The 17,818-nt window shown below is 29.3% G+C and overlaps 1 protein-coding gene across 3 annotated transcripts; it reads right to left on the reverse strand.

Moving 5' to 3' along the window:
• Positions 1 to 1,713: 1,713 nt before the first annotated feature.
• LOC133798048 (uncharacterized) lies at positions 1,714 to 16,832 on the reverse strand. 3 transcript variants are annotated; one of them, XM_062236222.1, is made up of 5 exons: positions 16,503 to 16,832; positions 3,219 to 3,360; positions 2,761 to 3,011; positions 2,343 to 2,600; positions 1,714 to 2,158 (listed from the first exon to the last, which is right to left on the reverse strand). In XM_062236222.1, the coding sequence occupies exons 1-5, from the start codon at positions 16,749 to 16,751 to the stop codon at positions 1,853 to 1,855; spliced, it is 1,206 nt and encodes a 401-aa protein (XP_062092206.1). In that variant the 5' UTR covers positions 16,752 to 16,832; the 3' UTR covers positions 1,714 to 1,852. The 3 variants fall into 3 exon arrangements, with proteins under 3 accessions (XP_062092206.1, XP_062092208.1, XP_062092207.1); XM_062236224.1 differs by lacking the exon at positions 16,503 to 16,832 and adding an exon at positions 3,597 to 3,701; XM_062236223.1 differs by lacking the exons at positions 1,714 to 2,158; positions 2,343 to 2,600; positions 2,761 to 3,011; positions 3,219 to 3,360 and adding exons at positions 14,633 to 15,080; positions 15,254 to 15,511; positions 15,688 to 15,914; positions 16,032 to 16,173 and having other exon boundaries at positions 16,503 to 16,774.
• Positions 16,833 to 17,818: the final 986 nt, after the last annotated feature.

The raw sequence follows: 17,818 nt of genomic DNA on the forward strand, positions 1-17,818 counted from the left end.
CCAACCATGATCACTAAAATGGTGTTGAACCAACATCAAAATGAGGTAATTTTAACACTATATTTTTTTTCCAATCCAATCATAACACTAAAAATTACACCAAAAAAATATATTCAACATTATTATATTCTCTGCAAAGTACACATTATATTATTATATTATTTTATCTTACAAATTAAATAATATACATATATTTATATATATAAAATATTAATATAAAACACAAAAAAAATTTAAAAAAAATTGCCGTAGTGAACAGTGCCACATCAATAATGTCGTGGCACTGTTCATCTCCACATTTTTGCAATATCATTTAGAGTCTCATTAAAGTGATATATGGTGTAGGATCAACACCAAATTGGTATTTTGCAGTCACATTGAAGTTGGTCTAAGTGATACAAAATAAAGCGGTAACCTAAGTGATGAAAAAGATGGGTGTCTCTAGTGATATAAACCCGTGTAAAAGACTTGAGAATCTGGTCACTGTGGACTGCACTTGGATGGTTTGTGAAATAGACATTAGTCTCACCAAGACCATTGAAAATCCATAATAACCGACCCAACCCTTTTGAGATTGTGAATCTGATAACCATATTGGTTAATTCTGTTGTATTTTGTAGCTGTATTGTTTACTTGTCTAAACAAGATTAGTTAGAGATAGGTGTGCTTTATTTTCGGTTAAACATTTCTGTTGTAACAACTCTCTCTTGTAACAGCTACTCTATAAATAAATTCTTAATCTCTCATTTGAGATTAAGCTTTTCTCCAAATTCTCTCAAGAAACTCTTTCATCAAAAACTCTGTTAGAATCAAACTGAGAGTGGAGCTAGAAAAAGTTGTATTACAATTGAGAGGGAAAGGTCATTTATTAATACGATTGGAGCTCTAATTTAAAATCAATTGTAAAATGCAGTAACTCTTTCCTATATGGCTGCTGGTGCCACTGGAGCGGTTGGATGAGGACGAATGTTGATGATTCGTGGATGCAGAGCAGCTGAGTGTAGTTTCAAAGATTAAGGAGTTGTTAAGGCCTTAAGGGCCATAACACCGGCTTGCTAAGGCATTGGTTTGTCTATTTATATGTTCTTGGGCTATTATGGCTAACCAAATGGAAAAATTCTTTTTGTGGAGTGATTTGATTGTCTTCCAAAAGCTTAGTTTGAGCAAAGCTGATTAGATAGGTTTCCAAAAGTACAAAAATTAGTAAGGCAACTTTTTGAGTCTCAGACTAATTTCTTAAGCGTACGTCAGATTCTTAAGTTTAATATAAATTAACAGTCTTCAATTTAACAATGTGTTAAAGCTGCAAAGACGTAACAATTGAAACAATTGAAATTGAAAACTTTGAACCCAAAAATCTGGCTCTAATTAGTTTGGTTTTTGGACAGTATCTTCAGTAAGTAAATATTTACAAATGTTGCAATGTAACATAAACTCATGTCAATTCACACAAATCTTCACTTACGGTCCGATTCAAACTTGCTACAAGGCTGGTGTTATGCTCACACAAAGTACAAACACCAGTTTTCACTCATAAATTGTAATTAGAATCATGAATGGCTCTTGAGCCATTTTTAAGTGTCTAAGGTTCACATGGAACTCACTAGGCCTCTTGCATACATAACTAGTTAGCATTCCTATCTTTGACGCTTTTAAGTCCCAAGCTACTCTCTCTGAACTAAATTTTTTGTTTTGAACAAAACAATGTTAAAATTCAGCAAAAGACTAGATGCAATCCATTTTATTATATATGTGCTAGTTTTGCTAGCATATTTTTCATACATGTCCATGTCCTTTCAAATGAACAAGCTCTTTCCGAAAGGTATCACAATGATAAAAATTAAGCTCTTACTTATGGTATCAAAACAACTGAACCAGTTGTTCTTCGATCTTCGAGGTCTGCATGTGCCCGAGGTGCTTCAGACAGAGGGTATGTGTGATTTACTCGAACTCGCAGAACACCTGATGCAACATTAGCAAAGACCTCGCCTGCAGCTGCCAATAACTCATCTCGGGATACATTGTATTGAAAGAGAGCCGGCCTTGCCAAGAACAAAGATTTTTCTGCAATAGCTGATAATGGTACCGGATCAGGTGTCCCTGATGACTGTCCATAACTCACCATGTATCCTCGAAGTTTTAAGCATGCCAATGAGCCCTGTAAGATTATAATTTCTCTATAAGATTCTTCTCTGCATCATGATCTACAAGCCCGGCTAAGCAGAACTTGTTATAAATGAATCAACATAATGAATGCCAATATGCATCTTTGCAACCATATATATACAAAACTTTTCTGGTTCTTTATAAATGAATATACAGAACGTTTCAATTATCATTACCTCAAAGGTATCCTTTCCCACAGAGTCATAGACAACATGGACCCCATTGCCCGATGTAATCTCATTCACACGACCAACAAAATCTTCTTCCTTGTACACTATGACATGGTGAGCTCCATCATCCTTGGCTAGAGCAGCTTTTTCCTTGGTTGAGACAGTTCCAATTACAGTAGCGCCAAGAGCATTGGCCCACTGGCACAATAGAGATCCAACTCCACCAGCTGCAGCATGAACAAGAATGGTGTGTCCAGGCTCAACCTGTAAAGAAACGACTAAGGAAGATCAAGTAGCAATTGTTAATAACATTGCTATCTATTTACATTGATATATGTACAATAAGTATGAAATCCATAGTTCTTGACCTGCCTAATTTGTTTCAAGCTTAATGGAAAATTGAAAATGCATACAAAAGATGTACCTTGAAACAACGACGGAGTAGAAACTGAGCCGTCATGCCCTTAAGAATGACAGACGCAGCAATGACGGGAGCAATAGATTCAGGAACAGGAACAACTTTGTCTGCAGGAAGGATCTGCTCTTCAGTATAAGAGCCCAATGGACTTCCAACATGAGAGCCCCCTCGACTTCCAGCATAGGCTACAAGATCACCAACTTGCCTGCCCGTTAGTCCAGGGCCAACTGCTGTCACAACACCACAAGCCTCCATTCCTGAAAACGAATAGGCTCAGCCAATACAGAACAGAGAAACTCATCAGGTGATGGCAATTAGAACACGTTTGCGACTGTAATTGATAACAATTATGTCAAACAATCTAAAGAAACAAAACACCATCGAAGAAAAGAGATGAGCTGAAAAAGGTTTATTATCTTATTGATAACTCATGTGTTTGAAGGCTTGAAGAAGTGAAACAAAACCTGGAGTGAAGGGCATTGTATCAACCTTATAAAATCCTCTACGGAAGTAGACATCAATGAAATTCAGCCCAATGGCCTTGTTTTTCACACGAATTTCGCCCTCTTTTGGTTCTCCTATTTCCACATCCTCCCATTTTAAGACCTATAATCATTATGGGTAAGAATAGAACGAGGAAATTATAGAACAAAACCAAAGATAACAAGGCAAATTTCCCTCCTGAATGGGAATTCGGAAATAAGTAAAAATCCACTAACAATTTATACTGTGATAATACAAACCAACAAAAAAGCCAAACCCCACCAAAGAACAAATTTGGTTGAAGAAACTAATGCCATGCAAAATATAGGAGAGGGGAGGGGAAGGGAAGAGAAAGAGACCTCAGGTCCACCAAGTTCATGAACTCTAATTGCTTTGCCCATTTCTACTGATGAACGTGGTCGAGTGCTCGCACTGCAAATTTTGGGGTTCTATGTGTTAATGATGTATACTTGGGCAAAGGTTTGAGATTGAACTTTTCCTTTTATGGAAAAGAGTTGTGAACTTTGATTCTGATGGGATGAAACCATGGGGTCCGTATCCACTAAATATCGAGTCTAGTTTCGACAAACCCATCAAGTTTTACAAAAATAAAAACACCCAACTAACTCACATAAAAAATAATTTCATGTTATATGTATACCTTAGAATTACATAATACTTTTTTCTCAAAAAATAATAAATTAAATATGCCAATTATCAATTTGGTTAATTACAACATTCTAATTATGATGATAATAATATTTTTTTTTTTTTTTGATATTGGCTCCGTTTGAGACAGTTTTTAAAAAAGTTAAAAATTATTTTCTGAAAAAGCTATGCAAAAATAGTGTTCGGTAAAATGTCGAAAAATAATTTATTATAGAAATTATGCAAAAACAACAGCTAGAAGTTAAAGTTGGCAAAACTCAATTTTTAGATTTTTGAAAAAACTTTGCAATAAACTTAGTTATTATATATTACTCAAAATAAAAATATTTAAATTAAATTAATATTATAACAAAATGGGAAAATACTAATTTGGCCCCTGTGTTGTATCTGAATGCTCGATCAGCCCCTATGTTTTGTTAAATGACAAAATAGACCATGTGTTTTGCAAAATGGAACAAAATGATACCCTAAACCTGATTTTAGTCAAACTATTTTCAAATATGACCAAAATGCTCTTAGGTTTTCAACTAATGAATTAAATAAATAATTTAAAATATATATTAAAATAGAAAATAAATCAAAATGATTTTAAAATGAAAATATTAAAGATTAAAACATAATTATAATTTTATACTAAACTTAATTAAATAAATTAAAAATCTTATACAAACTTAATTAAATCTAAAACTAAATAAAATTAAAAACTAAAATCGTTGGGTAGAAGCTTGCAGATTTAGCTCTTCGTTGGGTAGCAGCTTGCAGATCATTGAACAAAGTTGTTGGGTGCTTCGACTATGGCTCATCGGCAGGTTGTATTGGGTGCTTTGACTGTGGCTCTGGCAATATTGGGTGAGATCTCAGGGATGGTAGATATAGGCTTCGACTCCAGCTCTTTGACAAAGAAGTGATATGTCTCGGTAATTTTATTTTTCTTGTAATTTGTTTGTGTAATGTGGGTGATGTATTGATCTATTGCGGTGAAGGGGATGGAGCTAGTATTGGATTTTATTCATGTTTTTGCTAGTTTTTGTTCATGATTTGTGAATGAAAATGGGTATATTGAAGAAAGGAAATTGATCCATTTTTATTATGTGCTTTGGTTATTGATTCTTTGATGTCGATGATTTTTTCAAATCTGAGTTGAAGATGAACTCAATAACAAAATTTGAATTTTTTAAATTTAAGTTGCATAGTTGGGATTTAGGATGATTGCTATTAATTTTCTCTTCTATTGATTAATTAGATGATAAATTAGATTTATGGTAGATTAAGTTTTATTTTAATGATATATTTAGTTTTAATCAAGTTTTTAATAATTTTTATTTTAAAATCATTTTAATTTATTTTTAATTTTAAAATCTATTTTTTATTATTTAATAATTTCATTAATTTAGAAATCTAAGAGTGTTTTAGTCATATTGAAAAATTCTTTGACCAAAATCAGTTCCAGGGTATCACTTTGTTCTATTTTGCAAAACACGAGGTATGTTTTGTCATTTAACAAAACATAGGGGCCGATCAAATATTCGGGCAAAACACAAAAGCCAAATTTGTATTTTCCCTAATAAAATTAACAATATTTAATTCTTAAATATTATTTTTGCTCAACAAATATTTTTATAATTTATATTCATTAGATTTTAATTTATTTTAGTAAGTTTAAATTAATTAAAGACATAAAAAGTGAGAGTTTTGAGATAACTTAAGTTTTACATATTTGTGATTATATCATGAACAAAATATAATACTATTATCATTATAATTTGAATCTTAGCTACATCCACTAGTTATAATGTATATACACAACAATATATATTATATAATATAATATTTTTGTTTATGATCACTTTATTAGTCTCTTATAAAAAAACATATTTAATTTAAACATGTGAATTTGTTTTAATAAAATAAAATAAATATGACATCTTGATACAACTTTTCTAATTCACTGTACTTTAAAATCTGCAATTTATCAAACACTCAGCAATTTTTCCCACAGCACAGTTGTAGCTGTTTTTCCCTACAACACATCTACAACTGTTTTCCCCTACAGCACAGTTGTACCAAACCGGCCCATAATCACAAATATGTAAAATTTAAGTTATCTCAAAACTCTCATTTTTTATGTCATTAACTATTTTCATTTTTATTTATTTTTCCTAAACACATGAAATTGATATATTTTTGATAAATTATAATTTAAAAATAATATAAGATACAAAAAATAATGTTATAGGGCCACTTTGGTATAACTTTTAGAAAAGCTAGATGTCTGAAGAAAAAAAATTGTGTAATAAAGATATTTGGTAAACGATCAGAAAATTTTAAATAATTTATATAATAGCTAATAGCTAAAAGTTAAAGCTGGGTTTTTAGCTTTTTTTAAAAGATATGTTTTGAAAAAAATCTACTGTAAATGTGTTTTTTCATCTAAATATATCTACTTATTTATTACATATTAACACAAATTAAAATATTTAAAATAAATTAATATGATAATAACACAAACAATATTTGAATCTTAAATATATTTATATATATTAGATATTTTCAAATATTTTTTATTTTGGTAATTTTATATTAACAAACTACATTAATATAAATATAGTTAAAAAAAATTAATATAGAAATTATTATACACTATAATATTATTTTTGCATCTCATAGTAATTTTAAATTATAAATTATCAAACTAATTTCATGCTTTAGAAAGAAAGAAAAGAGAGATAATTAAAAACATAAAAAATGAAAGTTTTGCACAACTTAATTTTTACATATTTGTGATTATATCATGACTAGATTATTATACTATGATCATTATAATTAGAATTTTAGCTAGAGTGAATAGTTATAATATATATACAATTATACACTTGTATTATATAATATAATATAATATTTTTGTTGATGATCACTTTATTAGTGTTTTCTCAAAAATATATTTTAATTTTAACATGTTTAAATAGATACAATGTTAATATTGAAATTTATTTAGTATGTGTGAATTTATTTTAATAAAATAAATAAAAATATAATATTTATTTCGGTCTTTTAATATTTAACAACACTTCAATTATATAGTTTACCAAACACTATACTACAACTTTTCCAAACTCACAACACTTTAATATTTATAATTAACCAAACACTCAGCAAAATTTTCTCACAGCACAGTTGTAGCTGCTTTTCCCTACAGTACTACTACAATTGTTTTTCCCTACATCACAATTATACCAAACTGGCCCATAATGTATAATAAACTCTATATTAAAGTGGTTTGTTAATTTAAACTTACTAAAATAAAATAATATCTAATAAATATAAATTATAAAAACATTTTTTGACAAAAAAATATTTAAGAATTAAATATTGTTTACTTTATTGTAATATTAATTTATTTTAAATATTTTTATTTTGAGTAATATATAACAAATAAGTTTATTTTAATGTTTTTAAAAAAAAACTATTTTTTAGAAAAAAACTAAAGATTTAGTTTTGTCAACTTTAGCTTATAAGTAGTTTTGTTACTGTTTACCCAACACTATTATTCACAGCTTTTTTATAAAAACAGATTTTAGCATTTTTAAAAGTTGTCTCAATCGGAGCATTAATTGTATAATAATATAGATTTTATTTTACCGAATCTTTGGATTCCACTAGTTGAAATGCTCAAAAATAATAACTCTATTGACATGCTTGATTGTAGTTGTGGTTAAAGTTTTTGACGCTAAGATTTTAAATTTATTGACATGCTTGGTTGTAGTTGTGGTTAAAGTTTTTGACGTTAAGATTTTAAATTTATATAATTAATCGTTCAAAGATTATTAATGAATTATATTGTTATTGTTTATTGATTATTAACTTTTTAGTTATCACATTCCTCCCATCACAGTGGGCAGTGACTTGAAAAGAGGGTTAAAAAATTTACTTCCATCTCTCCTTAAAATAATTTTGATTTAAACAACATTTCCAATAGTTATATTACATAAATTCCTCCCTATTTTCTTATTTAAAAACAATACTCCTCCTTAGTCTTTTCACTTATTATTTTTTTAAGTTTTTGTGTTGATATGCTTTTACTTTATTTTATAGCATTAGTTGTCATGCTATGGTTTGGAGGATGATGATGTTCAATACAAATTTGGAGGAAAAGCTCTTTGGAGGAAAGCTAAGTGCTAGAAGATGATGCAGTTTAATGCAAGAAGATGATGTAATTTTAGCTAGTTTTCCAAATAGCTTAATTTTCTCAAAAATTGTGGGAAGGGTTTTAACATCCAAAATAGATGAAGTTTTTCGGTGTAGATTTTTTAGCTTATCTTATTTATCTGTCTTAGAGATATTTAGGCGATATTTTCTTAGTATTCTCTTATACTTATTATCTATCTTTCCAGATAATGTTTTATGAATTAGCAATTAAGTATGTACTTTTAATAGATGATAAGTTCACTTTGATAGAAATTTTTTTACCAATATGTTTAGACTTTTATTTATGAAATTGTTCTTTTGTCAAAAAATAAAAAACATATACCAACAATCAAAATTTATATACTGTTACGATTTAAAAATACACCCATCCAACTATTTTTTTTTTAAAAAAAAGAAATTACTTTTATACCAAAACCATAATTTTATGGGGTAAATAACTTTTTTCTTCTTCTCCGAAATTAAAATTTAGAATTGAGGGTTCACTTGAAAAAAGAAAAAGTTTTAGTTAAATTTCACTCAACTTAGTTTTGAGTTGAAATAAGCAATTCACCTTGATTTAGGCTCTATTGTTGTGAGTGCCAGCACTGCAAATTTTGGGGTCTCTAAATTATTTCGTCCTGTCCCAAACTAATTAAGCTTCCCTTAAAAAAAACAATTAAGCTACAAAACAAATTATTTTGTTACATTTCATTTAAAAAATAAATAAAGGAATGAGGTGGACATGAGAGTGGATAAATATATATTTGCATGTGTCTAAAGTATTGTATTTGCATAATTATGTCCGCTAAATTATAATTCCTCAAACAAATTAAACTACCAGAAACAAAATAATATATCCTAATTTTATTAATCTTCATTCTTTTTTCTTTATATTTCTCTCTAAAGAATCATCATGTTGTTCTCTTCATTCTTCTTTTTTTCTATTTCTCTCTAAAACTCATGACTTCAATTCAATATCATCTTCTAACAAATTAATTAATACTTATAGTAATAAAATTTCAATTGGATTTATCTCTTCATAATACACCACATTTATAGTTTTCAGTAGGAGTGACATTTGACCCGAACAACCCGCAAACTTGCGACCCGAAAACCTGATTTTTTGCAAAACTCGTCGACTTTGGGTGAAATCCGACCCAAACCCGACATGGTTCGGGTCGAGTTCGGATTTTAAAATTGAGAACATACGGGTTCGGGTACTCAAACATAACAAAAAAAATAAAAATATTATTGTTTTTTTAAAAAAAAATTACTAAGACCCATTTTGTTAAAAAAAAAAAATCAACATTAGCAAACTAACACCAAAGTTAAAAAAATATGTGATAAATAAAAAAAAAAAATTTAATTTTTTTGACAATTTAAATTTTTTTTTTTAACAAGCCCATTTTTGGCCCAAAGTCTATTTTTAGACCAATCTCACGTTAAACCCAACCCGAAAAACTAAAAACCCAAAATCATCCCAAAACCCAAAAATTTTGGACCAGATTCGTTACCACTTTCTTTCACCCGAAACCTACAAAATCCGAACTCGATGCACCAAAACCCAAAAACTCAACACGTGTGCGCCTAGTTTCCAGCCAGCATTGTTAATATTGTATATTTGAATAATATAATCCAAAACCTTTAAATTTGTTTTTTTATATATATATATACAAAAAGTCGGTCACTTTCTATTGATCGTTTACTGCCTAAAATCGACCAATCAATGGGTCACGAAAATCGGTTGAAAAGCAACCTGTTTTTTTCTTTAAAATTTATTTGTGATCATATTGTAAGCATTTTTTTAATTTAATATTAACCTAATTTTTATTCATTTTTCAAAAAACCAACCATTTATGTTTTCTTTTACAATTTGTTGTGTTTATTTTGTAATATTAAAATTTTATTTTTTAACCTTGTTCACAATTTTATTTTATTTGTAAAATAAAAACAAAACACAAAATTTAACAATGAAATCAATTTGAAAAAAAGTGCATAAATTAAGATGATAATAATAAAAAAAATTACAATCAACCAAAATAATAAAGTGTATATTTCAAACAGTCCAAAATCGTATACTAAAAATCAAATTATAACAAACCTAAGTATAAACAGCCCAAAGACTTCCAAATCCAAAATCTTGAACCAAAAACAATAAAAAAAAAATCATAAATATTAAATAATACAACAAAAATGGTGGTTCCATTGGGACTCTAATGAATAGTAGAAACATTATCAGCACAAATAAAAAAGAAGAAGAAAATATATTGTTATTTTTAATAAAGAATTTAACAAATAAAAACATGAGATTGTAAGTTATTAATAAAAAAAGTTCTAAAAGAATAATGAAGTAAAGCTTCTATATAGTATTGGAATTAAACTACTTTTATTACAACGAAGACGTTATAACTTATAAAGATTTAATTAGAAATATTAGTATTTATGTTGTTGAGTTATTATAACAATTTAAAAAAAAAATCATTATCTCGATCAACTTATGTAAATATTTATTTTATTTCAAAAAAATTATTGTAACATTGACACATTATAATTATTATTATTATGTGAAGGTAACAGCACCTTTGGTTTGGCTGAATGGACAAAGGAATGGAATCAAAAGTTGGATTCCATTGTTTCCTTGGTCTTTTAAACTTATGGAATGCCTTTCCATTGGAATTGTAATTTCATCACTTGTAGGAATTCTTATTTCATTAAAAAACCTATGGAAAGAGATTTCCATTGCTAGAAAATGTTAAAATGGCTCCCTTCTTTTTTATTCTTTTCCAAATTAAAAATAAAATATTTTTTTATATATATACACATATAAGCGTGGTAATTATATATTAACCAAATTAGGATTATTACTCTTCCCCATTAATATTTAAATACGTTAAATATATATAATAATATATGTGTATAATTTGTGAAATTTTGTAAATATTTTAGTCAATTATATATTATATAGGAAGCGACTACAACACATCTTTTTTTTTTGCAATACCAGTGCATCATTTTTCTATTTCGGCACCTGAATAATTATAATCCCAAATTTTTTTTATATGATAGTGTACATTATAACTATCTAGAACATCCTACAAATTTTCATGAAATTCTGAATAAATTATGGTACTAAAACAGAGTCTAAACTGTCTGTTGCATGGTGCCTGTTTTTTTGTATACGCGTGTAAAATTTGACAGTTTAAACCCTGTTTTTGGCTTCGTAAATTATTCAGAATTTCTTGAAAATTTGCAGGATATTCTAAATATCTACAATGTATATCGTCGTATAAAAAAATTTAGAATTATATCTATCCAGGTGCCGAAATAGAAAAAAGATGCATCGGTATTGCAAAAAAAAAAAGATGCGTTGTAGTCGTTTCCATATTATATATAATAATATATGTATATAATTTGTGTAATTTTGCGTGGGTTTTAAAGCTGATTATATAATGTTGAAATTCAAAAAAAATATTATTATTCAATATGAAGGATCATTTGTAATATTAGTTTCTTATGTATTTAAATCATACATATAATTTTAATTTACTTATATTTTGTACATTAACAAAAATAAAGTCGGGACATTTTCATCAACATATCATTTATTAAATTCCATTCCAATACCAAACTAAATAAAAAATTATAATTCATACAGTGTTCCAAAACTAAACCAAGGAGCATAACAACATTCTCATTACTATTTTTATTCTATTCTATTACCATTCTCATTACCATTTTAATTTTATTGTACTAAACCAAACATCACCTAAGTTCTTAACGTGAGAATTAGCAAAATTATAATTTAATTTTGTATAACTATGAAATAGTTGTTTCAATATAGAGCATTCCTTTAGTGTATTTAAGTTTTGATAGCTCAGTATAATGAAATGTATTCTTCGAGTCAATACAAAACTCCACAAGCAATTAAGCTTAACAATCAACATGTCCTTTTCTGAATACAATTTTGCTATTTAAACTTAGCAATTAGGGAAAAATCAATAACAGAAATTCAATTGCTCCCAATGCTTCTCAACGCCTCTCCAGCCTAACAAACTCTTGGAGTCAACGAGGCCTCACGCGCACAAGCGACCCACGCGCTCCCACTCTCTCACCATCGCTGGTCTGCACGCTGTTCTGCTCTTTGTTGCCTTCGTTAGTTTCACGTAGCTGCCTGGGGTCTTCTCTTGTTGCTGCTTCCTTCAACCAGCCCTCCATTCTGTCTTGGACCTGGTTTGGATCAATAGTTATTGGGCCTGGGCTAACAAGTTTCCTCTAAAATTAAAATAAAGTTACATTGGTGTGTTTACTTGTGGGATTAGATAATAAGAATAATGAATGTGTATCATTACATTTATTTACTTACATAACTTTTTTTAGGAATGAGAATGGAACATACGGTCCACACCAATTTGGGATTGAAGAATGAAATTGGCAATCTCATAAAGTTAAGGAATTGTCATTCACATTCCTCTTTAAATTACAAGTTGTCAATTTTTACCTCATTTTAATTTCAAGAAAAAATAAAATTAATTAATATATATAATTTTTTTAATCTTTAAAATTAAAAAATATATATATTCTTATATAATCTATTAAATTAATAACTTAAATATTAAAAAATGTCATTATATGTTTTTATTTGACTCAAGAAAAAAGAATATAGTCACTAATTAAATATTTATCAATTTTCTTTCATATGTTATTTGAAATCAATATTTTTTTATTTATAGTATATTTTTATTTATGTGAAAAACAATTAATATAAAAAAAGTTATACTTGTTATTTTTTTTTTTTAAATTGTATATGTATGTGTATATATAATTTAAAATTTAAATATTCATATTATTTTCTAGATATATTATTTTTTAAAATTGATATAAAAATAAATTAATATCCTAAGTTAAAAATAAAATTTATTATTATATTTATCTAAAATAATGTTTCTTATTAAATTATTACACTTTAATCAAAATATTTTTTAAACTTATATACAATTTATTCCAATTCCAATTTATTCCGAGTCCAAAGTAAAATAAACACATCAATACTAATAATTCTAATTACGATTCTTGCAAGTCAAGTAAACAACTTATTCTGACTCTGATTCAATGTCAATTTGATTTTAGTGATTCCAATTACAAAACATTCCGGTTACGTACAAGTAAACAGTATTAACACACAAATATCACAAATGTTACATTTATGTTACTCAATGGATTCTGAATATTACTTCAAGAGAGAAATAAATTTTCGTTGGATATTATTTTTAGGGATTTGAAAACTTGAAAAGCTAGACATTTTTCTTTTACACCTAAAATATAGGAGTTATATTAGTTTTATTAGAGTACTTGAAATATTTACAAATAAATCAGAAAACTACAAAAAGAAATATATATGTATATAGAAATAGATTTTAAAAAATATTTATCCTTTTTTTCCAAAAAGTTTTTCATAGCAAACTTCAAGTCTTGAACATAGCATTAATGATCTTCAATCAAAGGTCTTAGGATAAAAGATCCTATCAAATTATCATGTTATCTCACCATGGTTTATGGATTTTAAAAAGAGTCCCTCAGACCCTTCTTTTAGTGTTGGTCAAAATGGTGTAGGCTTGAGAGTTAGAAATCTGGTCACTGTGGTCTGCACTCGGATGGTTTGTGACATTAGTCTCACCACCACCCTTTGCTAGAGACTAGAGCACTGTGCTTGCAGCCTCTGTTTCTCCTGCGAGTGCAGAGTTGAAGGCAATGGCTTCCTGACAAACTGTAATGGTATGGCTAACAGTATGTTCTCGGGCAATGGTGTGGCCAACAGTAACCGTGTGAAATATTTCTTTTTGTGTAGTGATTTTTAAACCTTTGATAAAATCCATATTTCCCCAGAAAAAAGAAAGAAAGAAAGAAAAAACTCACCAGACCACCCCTATTTGGCTAAATGGATAAGAATGTCTTCCATTATTAGTTTAATTTGACCATAGCTGATTGTTTAGATTTCTAAAAGTACACAAATTGGAGCTGCAAATTTCCGAGTCTCAGTCTAATTTCTTAAACGTATGTCAGATTCTTAAGTTTAATAATAATTAACAGTCTCCAATATTTTTTTTTTTGTTCAAGCTGCACAGAACTAACAACTGAAACTTTTAGTTGAGAAAACCAGTAAATTGAAAGTCAATTGAAATTGAAAATTTTGAACCACAAAAATCTGGCTGTAATTAATTTGGTTTGGACCAGTGCATTTAATAAGTGAAGATATGCAAATGTTGCAATGTAGCATACTTAAACTCATAAAGATTCACACTAATCTTTACTCACAGCCAAATTCCAAATTGCTGCATGGCAACACCAGTTTTCACTCATAAATTGGAATTAGAATCACTGAATGGCTCTTGAGCCATCTTTAAGTTTCTAAGGTTCACATGGAGCTCAATAAGCCACTTGCATACATAACTGGGCAACATTCCTATATTTGAGGCTTTTAAGTCACAAGCTACTCTCTAATAACTTTGAACTAAAAAAGTTTGAAACATTAAACAAATTAAAATTCAGCAAAGGACTAGATGCAATCCATTTTATTATATATGTACTAGTTTTGCTCGCATAATTTTCTTACACATTCACGCCCTTTCAAATGAACAAGGTCTTTCCAAAAGGTATCACAATGATAAGAATTAAGCTCTTACTTGTTATGGTATCAAAACAACTGAACCAGTTGTTCTGCGATCTTCGAGGTCTGCATGTGCCTGAGGTGCCTCAGACAGAGGGTATCTGTGATTTACTCGAACTCGCAGAACACCTGATGCGACATTAGCAAAGACCTCGCCTGCAGCAGCCAATAACTCATCTCGAGTTACATTGTATTGCATGAGAGTTGGCCTTGTCAAGAACAAAGATTTAGCCGCAAGAGCTGATAATGGTACTGGATCCGGTGTCCCTGATGACTGTCCAAAACTCACCATGTATCCTCGAAGTTTTAAGCATGCCAATGAACCCTGTAAGATTATAATTTTTTTAAAAGATTCTTCTCTGCTTCATGATCTACAAGCCTGGCTAAGCAGAACTTGTTATAAATGATTCAACATAATGAAATTTAATATGCATCTGTGCAACAACATATAAACAAAACTTTTCTGGCTCTTGATAAATGGAAGAGACAGAAAATTACCTCAAACGTATCCTTCCCCACAGAGTCATAGACAGCATTAACCCCATTGCCAGATGTAATCTCATTCACACGAGCAACAAAATCTTCTTCCTTGTACATTATGACATGATGAGCTCCATCTTCCTTGGCTTGAGCAGCTTTTTCCTTGGTTGAGACAGTTCCAATGACAGTAGCGCCAAGAGCATTACCCCACTGGCATAACAGAGATCCAACTCCACCAGCGGCAGCATGAACAAGGATGGTGTGCCCAGGCTCAACCTGTAAAGAAGCAATTAAGGGAGATCAAGTAACAATCATCAATATTATTAACATTGCTAGCTATTTGCAGTGATATAAGCATAATAACTTCCATAGTTGTTGACTAGCCTAATCTGTTTTAAAAGCTACCTTTGAATAAGCATAATGGATAATTGAGAATACATAAAAAGATTCACCTTGAAACAACGACGGAGTAGAAGCTGAGCCGTCATACCCTTAAGCATGACGGATGCTGCAATGACGGGATCAATAGATTCAGGAACAGGAACAACTTTGTCAGCAGGAAGGATCTGCTCTTCAGCATAAGAGCCCATTGGAGCTCCAGCATAGGCTACAAGATCACCAACTTGTCTGCCGGTTAGTCCAGGGCCAACTGCTGTCACAACACCACATGCCTCCATTCCTATACAGAACAGAGAAACTAATTAGCTGATGGCAATTAGATAACGTTATTGACTGTAACTGATAACCATTATAGTAAATCAATTGTGTTTGAAGGCTTAAATAAGTGAAACAAAACCTGGAGTGAAGGGCATTGTAGCAGCCTTATAAACACCTTTGCGGAAGTAAACATCAATGAAATTCAGCCCAATGGCCTTGTTTTTCACACGAATTTCACCATCTTTTGGTTCTCCTATTTCCACATCTTCCCATTTTAAGACCTATAATCAATATGGGTAAGAAGAATAAAATGAGAAAATTAGAGAATAAAACCAAAGATAACAACGCCGACTGTCTTCCAAAATGGTAATTCCAAAATAAGTAAAAGTCCCCCAGCAATTCATACTTTGATATTCAAATATCATTATTTATGCCAATTTTGATGATACAAACCAACATAAAGCCAAACCCCACTAAAGATCAAAACGGGCTTTCAAGTAAATTTTATAAACGACAAAGTTACAAAGAAGTATGAATGCTAAAAGTTGAAAGCTTTAAGAAACTAATGTCATATAGAATATAAAACAGTGAAAGAGAAAGAGAAAGAGACCTCAGGTCCACCATGTTCATGAACCCTAATAGCTTTGCCCATTTCCACTGGTGATGGTGCTGGAGTGGAGAGTGCTCTCACTGCAAATTTTTGGGTTCCAAGTGTTGACGAAGTAGAGCTGATTTTGTAGCAGTTGGTGGTGTACTTGGGAAAAAGTTTTGAGCTTTGATTGAGATGGGATGAAACCAAGTGGGTCGGTAGAAGCTGTTGGATCGGCTGAATGTCAAGTTTCAGCTTCAAGAAAGCCATCAAATTCTTAAGTTTAATAATGATTAATGATAAATTAGTGACTAGCGTAATGGTCCAAAATGGTCTTTATTGCCTCCTCGCTTTCGGCTCATTGCCATTGGAAGACCACTTTTGGAAATAATAATATCTAAAAAATAAGAAAAAATTAACATACAATTAACTAAAACTCACACATACATTAAACAAAAATATTTATATATACATACATTATATTTATGTACCGAAGTTAGAATTACATGTACCAATTACTTGTAAAAAATTATATACCACTAGAATTTAAATAATTAATTGTCTTAAAAGAAATACGTATACCATAAAAATATATTATCAAAAAATACACATTTATTTACTCAGCCAAATAAAAAAGATAATCTTGCTTCACATTAATGTTAAAATGCACCACTAATACATTTAAAGTCCACATAATTGATTGGGAATATTAATATATACTGATAAATACAACAGTTTACAGTTGCCTCATAATAATATATTTTTTTTGCTTTAAGCCTCTTGGTATTGTTTACTACAACCAATAACTTTACTCAATTTTGTGACCAATAGATCACTTCAAAGTGGAAAATTAGACATTTATCTTATTGGTCACCAAGTTATTATCATATATGTCTAAATGTACACCAATAATAATGAACAACAATATGTTAGTGTTCGTAATTAATTTATTATTGTAACAAAAGTATTGTGATGTATAATTAAAATAGTCATTAAAATACCTCGAAACCAAAGTAGTGGTTACAATTTTGTAATAAAAATAGTAATTAATTATCACTAATAAAATCAACTTGAAAAAAATGATACTTCTTTTAAAAAGTAAAATATTATTAAACATTTTATTTCTTTTTTGTTCATTTTTAAATATTGATATTTAAATTAATAAATTGAAAGAAAAAAAAGATTGTATATTATGTATCTTATTCGTAGATATAATATAGGAAATTACATATTAATTGTTTTTGGACCTACTATTGTAAAGTATGATTCGACCAAAAAGTTTTCAATTTTATGTTAATTTAGTATATATACTCTGTATTTAAGTATGTTTGTAATAT

Source organism: Humulus lupulus, chromosome 8 (genome assembly GCF_963169125.1).
Source record: "Humulus lupulus chromosome 8, drHumLupu1.1, whole genome shotgun sequence".
Lineage (NCBI taxonomy): Eukaryota > Viridiplantae > Streptophyta > Magnoliopsida > Rosales > Cannabaceae > Humulus > Humulus lupulus.

Excerpts from the sequence above, each read along its gene's own strand:
- LOC133798048 (XM_062236222.1), bottom strand. The coding sequence starts at position 16,751 with ATGGCTTTCTTGAAGCTGAAACTTGACATTCAGCCGATCCAACAGCTT. Across the intron at positions 2,601-2,760 it reads TACTCCGTCGTTGTTTCAAG|GTTGAGCCTGGACACACCAT; the intron begins GTACATCTTTTG and ends GTTTCTTTACAG. Across the intron at positions 2,159-2,342 it reads TGGGAAAGGATACCTTTGAG|GGCTCATTGGCATGCTTAAA; the intron begins GTAATGATAATT and ends ATAATCTTACAG.